The sequence below is a fragment of the Falco naumanni genome, chromosome 4 (assembly GCF_017639655.2).
Source record: "Falco naumanni isolate bFalNau1 chromosome 4, bFalNau1.pat, whole genome shotgun sequence".
Lineage (NCBI taxonomy): Eukaryota > Metazoa > Chordata > Aves > Falconiformes > Falconidae > Falco > Falco naumanni.
Window position 1 is genome coordinate 20,700,826 of NC_054057.1, and position 15,132 is coordinate 20,715,957.

General features: G+C 42.2%; 1 protein-coding gene across 3 annotated transcripts in view; it reads left to right on the top strand.

Annotated features, from left to right (window-relative positions):
• Positions 1-15,132, top strand: part of LOC121086477 (calcium/calmodulin-dependent 3',5'-cyclic nucleotide phosphodiesterase 1C-like) — a 295,806-nt gene that overhangs the window by 225,131 nt on the left and 55,543 nt on the right. For all 3 annotated transcript variants that reach the window (XM_040590296.1, XM_040590297.1, XM_040590298.1), the window contains 5 exons: positions 2,403-2,516; positions 3,381-3,563; positions 5,699-5,765; positions 11,364-11,480; positions 13,372-13,512. In XM_040590296.1, coding sequence (XP_040446230.1) covers positions 2,403-2,516; positions 3,381-3,563; positions 5,699-5,765; positions 11,364-11,480; positions 13,372-13,512 — 622 coding nt within the window. The remainder of the gene's footprint in view (positions 1-2,402; positions 2,517-3,380; positions 3,564-5,698; positions 5,766-11,363; positions 11,481-13,371; positions 13,513-15,132) is intronic.

Sequence of the window (15,132 nt, forward strand, 5' to 3'; positions counted from 1 at the left end):
ATAATTTTTTTTCACATGAGAGCGGCGGATCGTGTGACAAGGTTTTATTATAACAACTGTACTTCTGTTTTTCCAAATGATTGATGTACTCAGTACTCTGCATAATCTTCTTTGATGATGAATGTTGGTGCCATGAAGCAACTGTTACTCACTGTGCTATTATTGAACATGAATTTTGAATGACTTGTGGCATAGAGCTGCCGGCTATCTAAATCAATGAAACAAAAGTCAGGAAGAGCCAAAGATAATGTTCCTTCTGTGGTATTGACTCCTGTGGCTTGTGTACAAACAGTGTTTCTGGTAACTAGTTAAGGGGTCACATCCCTGGACTCCCCATACACGAGATGAAGGAAGGAGGAGGCATGTAAACCAACACTTACTGTTTGGACATGAGAGTTGTTTGTGGGTTTTTTTCCTCTTCCTTCTTGCATTGGCAAGGAAAGCTGGGAGTGGGTTGGAGGGATCAATGTTTTGGCTCTAGGGAGGAGGTGAGTTTGTGTTCCATGTGTGCTGCCTGAGGCTGGAATCAACATAAAAGGTGGGGGCACACCTTTTCTAGCTCTGCTTATCAAACACAATGTGTTGCTGCTCGCACCTGGTGGTGCAGTGCATGGAAGAGGGATATGGAAGCACCAAGCCATGTTTCTTCTTCCATGGGGCTGAGGTTGCTCCATGGATTCCCTCAGCTGGGTCCCAGAATTGGTTGAATGTTTTCCACCTAGCTTACAGAGATGAAAAGAACTGTGTTCAGTGTATTTGTACACCCACTGACCTTCCCATCTCCATTCTGACATCAGGAATGAGGTGTTGAACAATACTTTTGGGCTTTTGACTGCCGACAAGCAGATGAATCAATCCTCCTGGAGATGAAGGGTCTGCTTCTTGCACAAGTTTCTTTGTAAAGCTAAATATGTAGCTTTGTAGTATGTAAAGCTAAATACGTAAAGTTGTAAATATGTCAGCAGTACCACTGTCAGTAGGAGTGTTTTTTACGTGACCTAGCCAGAGGAACAATTAATATTTTTTTATAATTTTTGTTCTCCACAGCCTTGCTGTTTATGTGGGGAAAGGGGGGAAAGGGAACCCAGCTGGGAAGAGATGTTGGTGCAGTGCACATGGGCAGATGAACTGCTCCTCAGCTCTGCCATGAAATACAGCCCCATGGAGACCTGATTTCTCTTGATAGCACTGCTGCCCCAGGGGCATTGTGGTACCACGGGAATACAGATACTCACTTTATTTTAAGAACTTCATGCACAAGTCGACTGTAAGAGGCTGGGTTCCCACTGAGGTTAACAAAGCAGGAGCAGGCACATATGTTGGGCTGTAGCTCTGAATTACATTGTGGGAAAGGTTATATTTCTTCATGGACTATAGAAATAGCTAGGGAAGAGTAGTCTCCTAAATTGAAGACAAATTTTAGATGACATGACTGCTTCTCCATTTTTGCATCTTGAACTGGACAAACGAACAACTTGTGATTACTGCTACACTGTTAAATGTGCATTTGAATATTTATTTAACTGCTGTTTAACAAGGATGAAGACATTCTTAAAAATGTTTAACTTGTCAAGTATTTATCCCATTGTCTGTTTAAAGGAATTACAATTTTCTTCTTCTATATGTAAGCAGTATAATCTTGTATTGTTTAAAATACTTAGATTTTACTCTTCACTTTTACATTTTCTTCTCTTTCTTCCATTTTATGTTTTTCTAATTTGCCACAGAAAGTAGAGTAAAGGAGAGGAAAAGACAAGAAAATTGCAGAAATATATTGTCTTTGACACAGGAGATATTTTCTGCATAAATTTTTGTTTTCAGAAAGTCTATTTATGCCCCAAATAATAATAATAACCTGATAAAAAAACTTCCATGAATTCTGTTTAATATAGATGGAATAGTCTAAGGGTGACCTCTTGACCTAATGAAAATTGTAACCTTGTAGAGTATTTCTGCAATATTTTTAAATATACTCTTAATAGAATTTTGCATTTATGTACAACAGTCATCATAACTGGCTGACATTTGTCAAAAGGTACTACTCAAGAAGTTACTTCCTTTCTTACGGCTGGAATGAAAATGCCCTCTCTTAGTTTCTGTGTTAAATTTCAATTGATTTCTCTTTTAACTTATTTCGGTATCAGTAGGGAATGGGCATAACTCACTGAATTATTTGAGCCTAAATATGACGTTTGTCTGGAATCATTGTGACTGATCTTTGAAAAGCGATTTTTTTCTTGATTTCTTGTATATGGCTTGAAGAACCTTGTAGGCTTCCAAAATTTTTCACCTGCCAATCATGTATGCTAGGTCTCATGTTGGATCCGGTTTTGAACTGATGCCTACTCTCAAACCTATTTCTTTTTTTTTACTAATCAGATTTCTGTTTTCCTTTTCTCTAGATTGCGGTCCTTGGTAAAGCAGTTAGAAAGAGGGGAAGCTTCCGTTGTAGACCTAAAGAAGAATTTGGAATATGCTGCGACTGTTCTTGAGTCAGTATACATTGATGAAACTAGGTGAGTTAAGTACAGATGCCAGCACTCTTATATGTAGTACCGATGACACAAAATTGTAATTTACACATCATTTGGGAAGGCTGTTTTAACCAATATTTATTACTCACAGACAATATGTTTTTAATCATTAAAATTTTGTATTCTGCATAGCGCAGATCTTCAATCCTTAGTCTAAAAGCTTCTTTAAATTTCCTGGAGCAGGGGAGGAGATCAAAAGCAATCATGAATTTAATATATATTCTCTTGGAGAAATGTTTTCATAATAATTGTGTCCCACTTTTTCTGAAAGTTCCTAAATTCCTGCTCCTGCATTACTTTCAAATAGTGTTAAATCTTTTACTTGTATCAAGTCCTTGAAACAAAAAAAATTTGTTACTCCAGCTCATGATAGAACTAGAGTGGTAAAACATTGCAGAGGAGTTCCCCTCTCTGTTCTGTGCCATTTCCCCAGTGCTAAATGCACTTGTGGAGTCACCTCAGATGACCAGAATGGGAAAGGAGAAGACTGTACGATACTAACTGGGTAGTTAGACATGACCATAAATGAGCTCTGAAGGGCAGAAAGGTCAGAAATATTGACAAGCTGAAGGTGAAAAGTCAGTGGGTGATTGTGTAGTTGTGCTTCAGAAGGCTGATACTTCTGGCTTGTTGGCCTACCAGTGAATTTCATAATCCGATATTTAATTATGTGAAAGAACAGACAATCTGTTGAAGACTTTAACAGTTGTGTTCCATTAGGGCTGACAAACCAAAGACTTTTAACAACTGCTTAAATTAGAATATATGTGAGTTTCTTTTTAGTTAACAATGTTGCAGTGCTCTTCAAGGGACTCTGCTTACTCGTTTTTTTCCTCCCCCTTCTAGGCGTTTACTGGACACAGAAGATGAGCTCAGTGACATTCAGTCCGATTCTGTGCCCTCGGAGGTCCGGGACTGGTTGGCTTCTACCTTCACACGACAGATGGGGATGATGCTCAAAAGGACAGAGGAAAAACCCCGGTTCAGGAGTATTGTCCATGCAGTACAAGCTGGAATATTTGTGGAAAGGTAAAGGAGCACGTAATTACTTTGTTCTAGTAGCTGCCGAGGCACCACAAATTGTGCCTGTAGTATGTGATGACACAAAGACAGGAGGTGGAGGAGAATACCTTAGGCCAGAAGACCTCAAATAACTAGGAGATGACTTTATTGAAGACTATTATGCGTCTAATGATGTTTCTACACAGAGCTGGATAGCACCTTGAAACCTGGGATTAAGCAACAGCTTGAACTGGTCTGTTCTTGCCATAATACAGATGTAATAGCACAGCTGGAATAATTTTGACAGAGAATATGCACCTCTGCATAGCCCAAGGTCAGAAGTGACAGCTTTTAAAATTCAGTCCATCCAGACCAAGCCCTCCCTTGCCTCTGTTGGCCTCTGTGGTCTGGTACTCCTCATGAAGTACTACTAAGAAACAGAAGAAAATCCTGTATCATGGTGTTACTGGAATGAGCAAGAGTGACGTGAAAAGCCTGGAGCTCAGGGAGGATTTCAAAAGACCCATGGATTCCTCTCAGCCTTCTCTGTTGTGATTTGCATTAGAACCTACTGCTAAAACTCATTTTACTTTCTGAACCCGTTAAAACATGTAGTCATTTCAATTCGTACTCACTTCCAATCTTACCTTTTCTTCTCAAGTGACCACTCTTCACTGGCGTTCTTCCTTCAAGCTGGAAGGAGGGCTGGCACATGTGAAGCTGTCAGAAGACTTTAGGCAGCGGCAAAAATGGCAGGTGCCAGGTCTGTGCAGCAAAACTCAAGGCAGGAATGGAAAAGCAGAGCACCTTTTGCTGTTCATCAGAATGGCAGTGAGAGCCTACAAGCCCTCTGTGCTGGGCACAGCAGTGGACCACAGCCCTCAGAGACACACGGAAATCTCCACCGGCATGTCTATAGCCTGTGTAGTTATCTGTGTACCAAAGTTACCGTACATGTGTTAAGAGTGGCAGCAAACTGTTATGAGGTGGAACCTGTCATTTCTCCTTACAACAGGTTTCTCCTGTATTTGACAGGGTATTTGTGAATGAACCCTCCCTCTCAGTGGGGGCCTTGCTTCAACAAGGAGGTAAATGAGCTGTAGAGAGCTGGCTGCAGGGGGCTGTTTTCCAGCTGATCTGGATCATGTGGCCCAAAGGAGGAAGCGTTTAGATATGATACAGCACCAGAGGAGGGTGGTGGCTCTCCTGAGCTCAGGGAGAGGGTCACTGCTTAAACTGTCACTTAGGAGAAGGCTATGGGTCTCCTTGCTGGATTGAAGAGGGGGTAAGAAATTCTGTAATTTGGGGAGTGGGTGAATGTAATTATCCAAAAGGGGCTGCCTTTTTTCTGGTCTGAGCGCAGAGCGTGGCAAATCAAAAGGGAACTGAAGGAGGACTTGACACAGGATCATTTCAGATGGGAAAAGAGAGCTTTCCATCATCTCCTTGTAGTCCTACGCTGCCTAAGTGGAATTAAGAGCGACCTGTGGAAAGGCATTTTAGCTGTGGCAGTGTTTCTGCCTTCACCAAGCCTGCTAAACACAGTGTGGCCTGAAAACAAGTTTAAAATCTGGTACATACTTCAGTGCTTTGTTTAGTGTGGTTGCAGATGTTGATATTGCCTTATTCTTTCTCTCTATCCCTCAAACACACATACACAGCGGACAAAATATTTTATACCTATCTTAAAAAAATGCAGAAAAAGTAACAGCTGTACCGAACTGGAGTTGATTCGTTGCAGACAACAAATGATTTCTGAAGCATGTTCAGAATTGGCTTGCATGTGGACCAGCAAGGACTAAGGGAGCTGAAAGAGCAGTATGGTCATCTGCAGTGGAAAATGGGGACCATCTTGTTTATTTGAGTGTAACCTTTCCCTCTGATGAAGACCTGATATTGGCATGTTCTCTGTGATGTCTTGCCAGGAAACCAAGCCATGAGATACTGGGGATTGTGTAGTCTCAAGTTAGGCTATACAATAAGAATATTTTAGAGCATATTGTGCAGGTTAGGAATAAGAAGGAAAAAAAAAAAAAAAAACCACATTCTGTTTAGGGTTTCCTGGGCTAAATAAGGTCTCCTGTAATGGTCTGTTGCTTTATGATTTTTGTTTGTTTTGATTTGCTTATTTATCTGTTGCGTTACCTGTTTTATTTTGCTAGAATGTACAGACGGACTTCAAATATGGTCGGTTTGAGCTACCCACCAGCTGTAATCGGCGTGCTAAAGGTAATCCAAATAAAAAGGTGTTGGGGGTGTTGCTATACAAAGCATCAAGACAACACTGTGATATTTGACTTGGTAAGGGGGTCTTAGCACTTGCCCTTTCCTTCCTTCTGACATTTAGTTTAGTTCACATACATTAATCATTACTGGCCTAAGGGAATATCCTTTGAATAAAGGAAAGAATAGAGTTCAAGGCTGTGGCCATTTTCAGGTTGTGAAGGTTACAGCTCTGTTCTAGATTATAGTGATTAAACTGGGGACTTAGTAACATGCTGGAATCAATCACAACCTCCCACAGGGGAGAAAGAAGATACAGATGGAGAGAGGTGGAGAAGGAAAAGGATCAGTTGCTGTGAGAGAAGGGAGTTTCTTGTATTGCTTGGCTTCAGGTTTTCAAAGCGACAAAACCAGTTTAGGAATAATGACCCTTTTATGAGTTTTGAGGTTTCAGGGGAAAATGAATTAGAAGTAGTTGGGGGGTGAGGGCGGGGGGTGTGGAGGTGGGAAGGAAGATTCAATCCATGGGACAATTGCAAGGTTCTTGACTTAGGCAGGAATTATGAAGACCACAAATACAAGTTAGCGACCAACTGCCTACACAGCAGCTTTGCAGATGACATGTTGCATGTGGTTCAGCCATGCCATACAATGGTGAGAAAGTGATATGGTGGGGCAATACACACGGACATTATGTGTAAAGCTCACAAAACAATCCTACTGCTCTACTCCACACTGGGAAGACCTACAGGTAGGATACTGAATCATTTATTTATATGTATTTTTTTTGATAGTACATGAAAAGGTGTGGAGGAACTGCAGAAGGTCCATTGAATGCAAGAAGAATGATCAAACATGCTTTTCACGTACAGAATGAAAGCATCCATCCAGACCTTCTTTCGAGTGCAGGTTGACAAGTGTTAGCTTCACTCCTGCAAATTAGATCTTTGTTCGTTTAGAACTAAACCCCAGAGCAAGCTCATGAGAGGACTTCCTTATAATAGTACCTCTTCTCCTGGGTAACAATACTCTTCTCAGTGGTAACAATACAAAACCAAAACCCATTAGCTACTCTCAGCTGACTTAAGCCTACAGAAACCCTCTCCTCTTTCAATGTTTTCAAATGATTACATGTCATCAAGAGAACTGATCATATCAGTAAGTTAAGACACGTGAATAAGCACGAAGTCATTGACTAATTTTGCCCAGAGTGAAATAATGCTTGCTTGGCCACTGTGTACTCTAGGATGTATTTTTTTTTCCAAAACTCTGGAGAATATGTCTTTGCCTGGATAGCCTTGGGTTTGGTAGTGGATGTGATTGAAATGGGAGTTACTTGTTTTGAAGAACTCTTCTGTCTTTGAAATACTACTTCATCTGAAATTTCTCAGTCGCATCTCCTGAATGGAAAATGGTCCATTTTGTGGCTTACTTCAGTCCAGTAAAGCCACATGAGAAAACATGGCAACTCGCCAACTGCTTGGTGTGCTCTGTAAAACAAGCTTATGGTTTAAGCATGCCAAAGGGTGTAGGAGTGTACCATACACATCTCTTCAGCTGTTCTGGATTGCCATAACCAACTTCCCCCTTAATGCCCTGTTAATAAGGACAAGGATTGAGATGACATGGAGTCAAAACTAGCTTATTTTTGAGCTATGTGCTCTCCTTTTTGCTGCTGTGGCTGACAGGACACGTGCACTGAGTAACCCAAAGCTGTGGAATCAGCTTGGCAAAAGGAAGTTGGTTTTAATAAAACAATTAAATACTGCATCTTCTGCAAAAAATGCAGATGGAATGGTAGCGGTGCAAGTCCTAGGTATATAATCTCTCTTGCTTTTTCAGTGGATGAGGAGTTAGGCAGTTTTTTAGTTTGATTGCCCAGCAGTTATGTCTCTCTCTGTCTCTCTTGGATACTGGTTTTTCTAGTGCAGTAGCCTAATTGCCTTTCTGCATCCCGTGGGTGTAATGATGCAAGACCTGTTGCCACAAAAGGGGTGATGGGCCTTGTGTCTCCTTGGAGTGGTGGCTATGCATACCATGCATCTAAACATGTTTGAAGAAATCGGTATGTTAATTTACCCAGTAATTTGTGGTGATCCGCTGTTGAGCAGTGTAGCTCTACAGGCAGAACTTGACATTAGCTAAGCTGCTGTAGTAGTTCCCTGCTTTGGAAGTGAATTTTTCAGCCTTTTCTGATGTCTGTGCTGTCATGGCAATATTTTCTGGGCTAGCTAATATAGAGGTAATGAATGCAGAACCTGTAGTTACTTGCGGTGACTGTAGTATAGACTTTGTGTCTGTGGCTAGAAAAATGCCAGGCCTGCCAGTAACACTGAGCAGAATAACATGTATCCCTGCATCTGCTCGTTGGCTTAGAAACCCAATCAAGTGTTGGAGGTTAAGGTCAGAGAGAAAGGCAGGAAATGGAGTATTTAGGAAGAAGTGGTGTTTCCCTTCATGTTTAGGTTCCCCCAAGCAGTGGGGCAATGACCAAGTAATAAGGCCACAGGGCTGAGCAGGAAGACACCTTGGATGTCATTGCAGTGACACCCTAGTGTGTGTATGTCTATGCATTAGAGCAGCTTTTGACTACAGGGCTTTTTGAGGCTACAGGGCCAGTGACCTAGAGACATGTGTAGCACAGAAAATTTCCCATCCCTTGCTTCTGCTGCTCTCCTTAGGGAGAAGAAACAGTTTTTCTTCCCCATCACAAGACATCCATAAAGTTCTGCCTCTCTAGATCTCTTCCCAATAGAGGGGTCACTTCTGTGTTAGGTTTGTGGTTTTTTGAAGGTCGTAAAATCCACTGATTTTCAAAGCGTAACTGGTGTTGCTGCAAGCCTCTGAGCAGTTTGTGACACTTTCATGATTCTGTTAAGAGGCTTTTTTCCCCTGGTTGTTCAGGGTATAATGCTGCTGTCATTACTGTCAATAGCAAAACTTGTGTTGACTTGACAAGAGCAGGGATTTCTCCCTTGGTATAATCTAAATGGCTGTGCTGTGAAACTTGCCATCTATGTTGTTAACTGTTACTGTGTACGAAAGAACAGTTCTGATGTACTGTTGTGCAGTTTTACAATTTGGCAAATGTTATCTGCTGCAAGAACACAACATAAACTCCAGGAGAAATATATCAAGCAACAACCCTCCTGTATTTCTACAAGCTAAGATTGCCTTTACAGTGAATGAAATTTCAGCATAGTGAAGACATTCTTTTCAAGGCCAGAGGACACGAAGTATTCTATGCATGCCAGTGTTAAATTAATTTGCTTCATTGACTGAGATAGCTGATTACAAAATAGAAACACTCGAACCCCAGGAAAATAGTTAAAATTTATTCAAGTACTGAAAAATTATTTAGTTGTTTATTTTATTACATATTACTTAAATATTAAAAATTAATGACATATTATTATTTAATTATTTAAAATGGATGCTCTGGGCATTCTTTTTCTTGCCCATTTTCTAAGTTTGTTCAAGAGCTTTAAAACATGTTTTCTTGGTGGAAATTTTTCCTCTCGTTGATTCTCCTCTCCAACACCTACTGAAAGTGTTGAAAAGCTGCAGTTTATGGTTACCCTTCTGTGACTTGGGCCACATATCATCTCCAGAGAAGCTGGACCCTGCCTTCAGTGTGTGGGCTTCACACGGTTTGTAATACCAACTGCTGAGCAAGCAATTTACTGGGATAGGTGAAAGGGGAGCTAAATCTTCAGCATCCTTGATAGTCACTCCCTATCAGCCTCTCTGTGGACCATACTTCCATAAGAGGCATACTCAGCTCTTGTGTAATCAACATGGTGCTAGTAGCAAGGCTGTCAGGATCAGTCTGTGGTGGAGAGAACCGGTACCAAAAGACACTGATCTCATGCAGAATGTCAAAAACCTGTAGCTGTGCTGCCATATGGGTGACTGACCACACCTCGTGGTTAAAGGTCACTGTCCTTTGCGTTTGACTTGAAGTTAGGTCCTTTCGTGGAACATGAGCACAGCAGCAAACAGCAAAGGTGGATTGGGCTTTAAGAACTTGGTAGATCATTGTAGTTTAACGGTTTTGTTCTTGCTAAAACCAGGCGGCTGGACTGTAATCTTTAACAGTATTCAACACTGGTCTAGCCAATCTCCATTTCTTGTCTTGAGAGCAGTTGTGCATGTGTGTGTGTGCAACGTAGTCATCTTTCTTGGTCAAAGTGCCACAAGGAGCTGGGAGGTAACCTGCAACAAGAGTTTGAAAGTGGAGAGAAATGTCAGTGTACAGATGTCAATGTGTAATCTGTGGTTTAAGGATCGGAGAAATCCCTCTGGGAAATTCCTCAAAGTTGTCAGCAAGCAAGAGAGATGGAGAGCTGGCCCTGTGCCAGATGCAGCTGTCTGGTTGATGTGTATTTCATTCTTGTAGCCCTAAGTCCTTCTGCACCTTTCTTCTTTGTTGCTAGGAAGAGGAAAAGTTCATAGGATTTCAGGAAGATCCAGTTCTGAGATGGAGGAGCTTTACCTTGCTAGATAATGAGTGCTGTCAGCTCTCATGGCCTTTCCTAAGAGTTGAGATTTGAACTCAGCCTTCTGCAAGAAGGTTTATACCTTATACTTTAGCTTATCAAGGAGCTGGGAAGTGAACTTTCCCTCCTTGCTCTCTTGACTGACCACCCTGCAGCATGAATATCTAATTTACAGATGATTGGAACTTTCCCAACTGTAATTAGATATTTCCTCTTCTGTTATCAAGGTTCTTTTTTCTATCATTGTTAACACTTAACGTAACATTACTGTGATTTTCTCCTGCTCTGTAGTTTTCTGAAAGCCCCGCTGCACTCGCTTATCTTTAAAAAAACAAACAAACAAACAAAAAAAAAACCCCAAAAAAGGAAAATTAGCATTGTGCTGTCTTTGGGCAATGTAAGCTGCAATCATCACAGTTCAGGATTAATCTTAAAATCAAAAGGAACTAAGTTGCTTTTTGGGTTTAGCAAGACCATTCTCCTAAGCAGTTATTTTGGTTGATTGAACAGGAAATGGTAAAAATATGACTATAGGTGCCTATATTTTTTTTTTTAACGGCAAAAAACATATCACTTTATTGTGTTTGAAGCATGAGCAAAGCCTTGGAGTGCTTTGCACCACAATATAAAGTCATTAGAACTCTATAGCAACAGCAAAAGCCAAAGGCTTTGATATAATTCAAAAGCATATCTTTTTTATTCCTGTTTCCTTCCAAGTGAATTATTTTTTTTCATAGACATAGCACATGGGTAGGGGACAAAGGAGGGTGAAATCAGCCCAAATAGGACCACCCCAATGTTTCAGCTACTAAAGCAAACCAAGATTCTCATCGTTGTGGATTCAGACTTTTCCAGTAAATTCTGATGTGGAGAATTGCCACCTTTAGAAGAAACAAACAGCATACATGTTCATAGTGGAAGCTTCTTAAGTACAAGTCATACAATGCTGATGAGTAAATTAAGACTCTGCAATGGTTAAATGGGATTGGAGAAGTTAAAAAAAAAAAAGCTCTATGCTTACATCACCACTCTAATTCTCAGTTTGTAGATGTAAATTGTTAGCAATTGAGTATTAATTAAATGTCTTTTCTACCCACTCTTGCAGAATGTAGACAAGTGGTCCTTTGATGTATTTGCACTAAATGATGCCAGTGGGGATCACGCACTGAAATTCATTTTCTATGAACTTCTCACACGCTATGATCTGATCAACCGTTTCAAGGTCAGTAGTTAAAAGAAGAGTCTCTTCTTCTGTCTTGGATTTTGTTCAACTTCCCTCTCCTCCTGCTTTGTTCCATTCAAAATGCAATTTTAGCCCTTTTGAAAGGCTTTGTGGACACTGTGCTTTCCCCAGTAAACAAGACCAACTGTTATTGAAATGGTCCTTTGAACTGCAATGGGACACCATGAAGTAGACTTCCAAACAGGCTTTGTTATGAAAACTATAGGAAATCTTACATTTGATTCACACATACTTTGTGGGAATGGTGGTGTCATTCTCCTGAGATTCACAGGACTCTCAAGCATGCAGGCAAAAAAGAAGAGCTTGACTTCAGATTCAAATTGATGAAAAGAAGCGTGGCCAATGGGTTGAAGGAGGCAATTTTTCCCCTGTTCTCTGCTCTGGTGAGACCCCAGCTGGAGTACTACATCCAGCTCTGGAGTCCTCAGCACAGTGAAGGCGTGGATGTGTGGGAGCAGGTCCAGAGGAGGGCCACCAAAATGATCAGGGCATGGATGTGAAAAGAGTCTGAGAGGGTTGGGCTTGTTCAGTGTGGAGGAAAGAAGACTCCAGGGAGACCTTGCTGTGGCCTTTCAGTCCTTCAAGGGGGTCTGTAAAGAAAGATGGAGAGAAACTTTTGCCTGTTGCACTAGGACAAGGGGTAAATGGTTTTAAAGTAAAGGAGGGTAGACTTGGGCTAGTTCTAAGGAAGACAATTTTGATGATGAGGGTGCTGAAGCACTGGCACAGGTTGTGCAGAGGTGGTAGGTGCCCCATCCCTGGAAGCGTTCAAGGTCAGACTGGACAGGGCTCCAGGCAGCCTGAGCTAGTTGAAGATTCCTTGCTTATTGCTGGATGGTTGGACTAGATGAACTTTCAAGGTGCCTCCCAACCCAAACTATGAAACTATTCTCTAATTCCGTAATCATGACAGAGGTTTGCAGATGCAAATGCCATGTATGTTTTCCTCCAACTTTGAGCAAGCTTAAATTTGGACAGCAGAAACACTGCTCTCAGATCTTGAACGTTCTCCCCATCCAGATCCTCTGCTGTCCTTTTTGCTATTGACACATGCACTCCCCAGGGTCCCCACTGACTTTGGTTGGCAAGGGTTTGCAGATCTCTGGCTGCTGTACTTCTTGAGGACCTGCCTGTGCCCAATGATAAATGTTTGAAGAAGGTCACTGGTCAGAACTGCATCCTCCCCTGCTGCTCCTCTAGCTATGGACATCTGAACATTTGCCATTTGAGTAGATGAAACTGGAGAACCCATGTTGCCAGTTCCCTCTGTTGAGCCTGCATAGTCTTCTGTCTAGAAATCCCCTGAACTGCATTTTCTCACATGTGTGCAGTTCTACTCTTGGAGTCAGAAAAGCACGGCAATCCCATAGGATGGGCAGGGTGGATTTTACTGTGAAGGTCTGGTAAGTGATACTCCTTCTGGAAGAGTATCCCAGACTTCCTATATGATGTGTTTTGTTAGAAAATCTTGACTGTGAATGCTAAAGCAGAGATCTATTCCAGTGGGTTGTGAGGGGAACAGACAGATGCTTGTGGCCTAATTAGAAATATTTCTCCAGGGGCAATCAATCAAGTGCGCTCTGTTACTTTTCGTACTGCATGTGTCTTCCAGACAGCATTTGGTAGTATACTTGTGTGTATTTATGTGTGGGAATGATTCATCCATATTGTAATTAGGGATGGGAAAGCCAGTTTCAGGAAATAACCTGAATTCACTCCCTCTGTTGAGTGCCTGTTTCAGATGCGTTAGTGTATTATTTATTTGTGAAGTACAAACTGCTCTTTGGGACCTCTTATTAAAATGCTCCCCTCTGAATGCTAGCAGTTACAGGTGATTTTTTAGTGTGTAATTCTGTGCTGTTTTCCTCAGATCCCCATTTCTGCCCTGGTGTCCTTTGTGGAAGCTCTGGAGGTTGGCTACAGCAAACACAAAAACCCTTATCACAACCTAATGCACGCCGCAGATGTGACACAGACGGTCCATTACCTCCTTTTCAAGACAGGCGTAGTGGTAAGTCTAGGACTTGGCATCGTGAATGTATAAAGAGATTACAACAGTTTTTACTCAATAAGGAGATTATGATTATCCACAGTAGAATCCGTTTGCACTATAGACAAACTTAATTTCATATGACTCTGCTCATGAAAGTAGAGACTTGGGATTATATAGAAATAGAAAACAGGTGAAGGTGTCAATAACTTTTTTTTAACAGTGGTCTAAAAGAGGATGAATGAGAAACCCAAGCTCAGGTTTTGACTCTGCTACAGGTCTCCTGGGAGATTCTGCCAACTCACTTCTGTTGGAATTCACTTCCCTGATGTGAAGAAGCAATTGTCTCAGCTTTCTTGTCGCTTCAGGGAGCAAGGCAGTACCTCCAAAGGCCAGCTCCTTCCACTTATCTGAGGATGGCAGGAGCCATGCTCTGGAGGTGCTGAGCTTCATCCATCCTCCACAGCAAACTGAACCGGCTTCCATAGAAACCTGCTGACAGCAATGACAGGAATGGGTCTCTCACACAAAGACGTAGCGCACACTATGTTCCCACACTGGCTGTCAAGACAAACAACAGAAATAGTCTGAAGATGGATTAAAGAAATTGAAGGCAGACAGATTCTAGAGTGGTGCTGAGCCATTAGAGTTTGTTTTCAGCTATGGTCCAGAAAGTTGCCTGAGGCTCTTACTGCAGCTCCTGCCTTCTTGAACGCTCCCCAGTTGTTGGAAGCTCCCTAACTGGGAAGTGTTGGAAGAGAAGGCTGAAGGAAACTCATGGTTACATGTGACTCAGCCCAACCAAATTCCCCCACTGTGCCCAGTGCCGCGAGTAATTTAGATGGGCTGTGGGAAATCACCACCAAAGCTGGCAGTCAGCATCCCTGGTGGTAATACTTGTGTCTTCCTCTGTATGTTGATGACACCTTTTTCTGTGCAGCTGGGTGAGGAAGCTGAAGAAATGCCACTGCCAGCGTGTACTGTGTGTGATGGAGCACAGGGCAGAGAGGGGCGAGCTGATGAGGCATCGCGCGGCTCCTGCTGTGTCTTTGGGGCCGCTTTCAAGACGTAATTGAACCGTGCTTAGTCAGGAGCAAGCTTTTGTGCCTGTGGTCTGCCTTTCTGCAGTGCCCTGACTGCCACAGTAATGTTGCTTTCAGTTCTGAGGCCAGAGCTGGGTGCTCTCCCCTGAGGACTCAGCACGCTCCAGTGCCTCGGGTGAACGTGTGCCGGGTCTGCCGTGTGGAACGTGGGCTGCAGGTGTGAGCTGTAGCGTTTGCCAAAGACCGATGTGGAAGGAGGCAGGGCCTGTCTCTAGTGCCCGATTCTGCTTGAAGTTGTGTCAGTTGCTCCTGACTGCGTGTGAAGCAAAGAGGAGTTAGGTCAGGTTTGCAGCTTGTACAGACACATAGACAAAGCTTCCCGTGGGCCTGCAATGCAGATGTCAGTGTCTTTCCTGTCCTGGGGAGGCCAGGACGGGACACAGGAGCGTGCATGCCCTCTCAAAAGTGCTAAAAGAAGAGTGTAGAGCTTTTTTGTTTATGAAACTGATTTTTATTGTGTTTTTTTTTCTTAAATCGGATTCTATTTGGTTTATTTTTTTGTTGTTTGTTGTCCAATCTTGGCAAAAGTTCTTTGTGT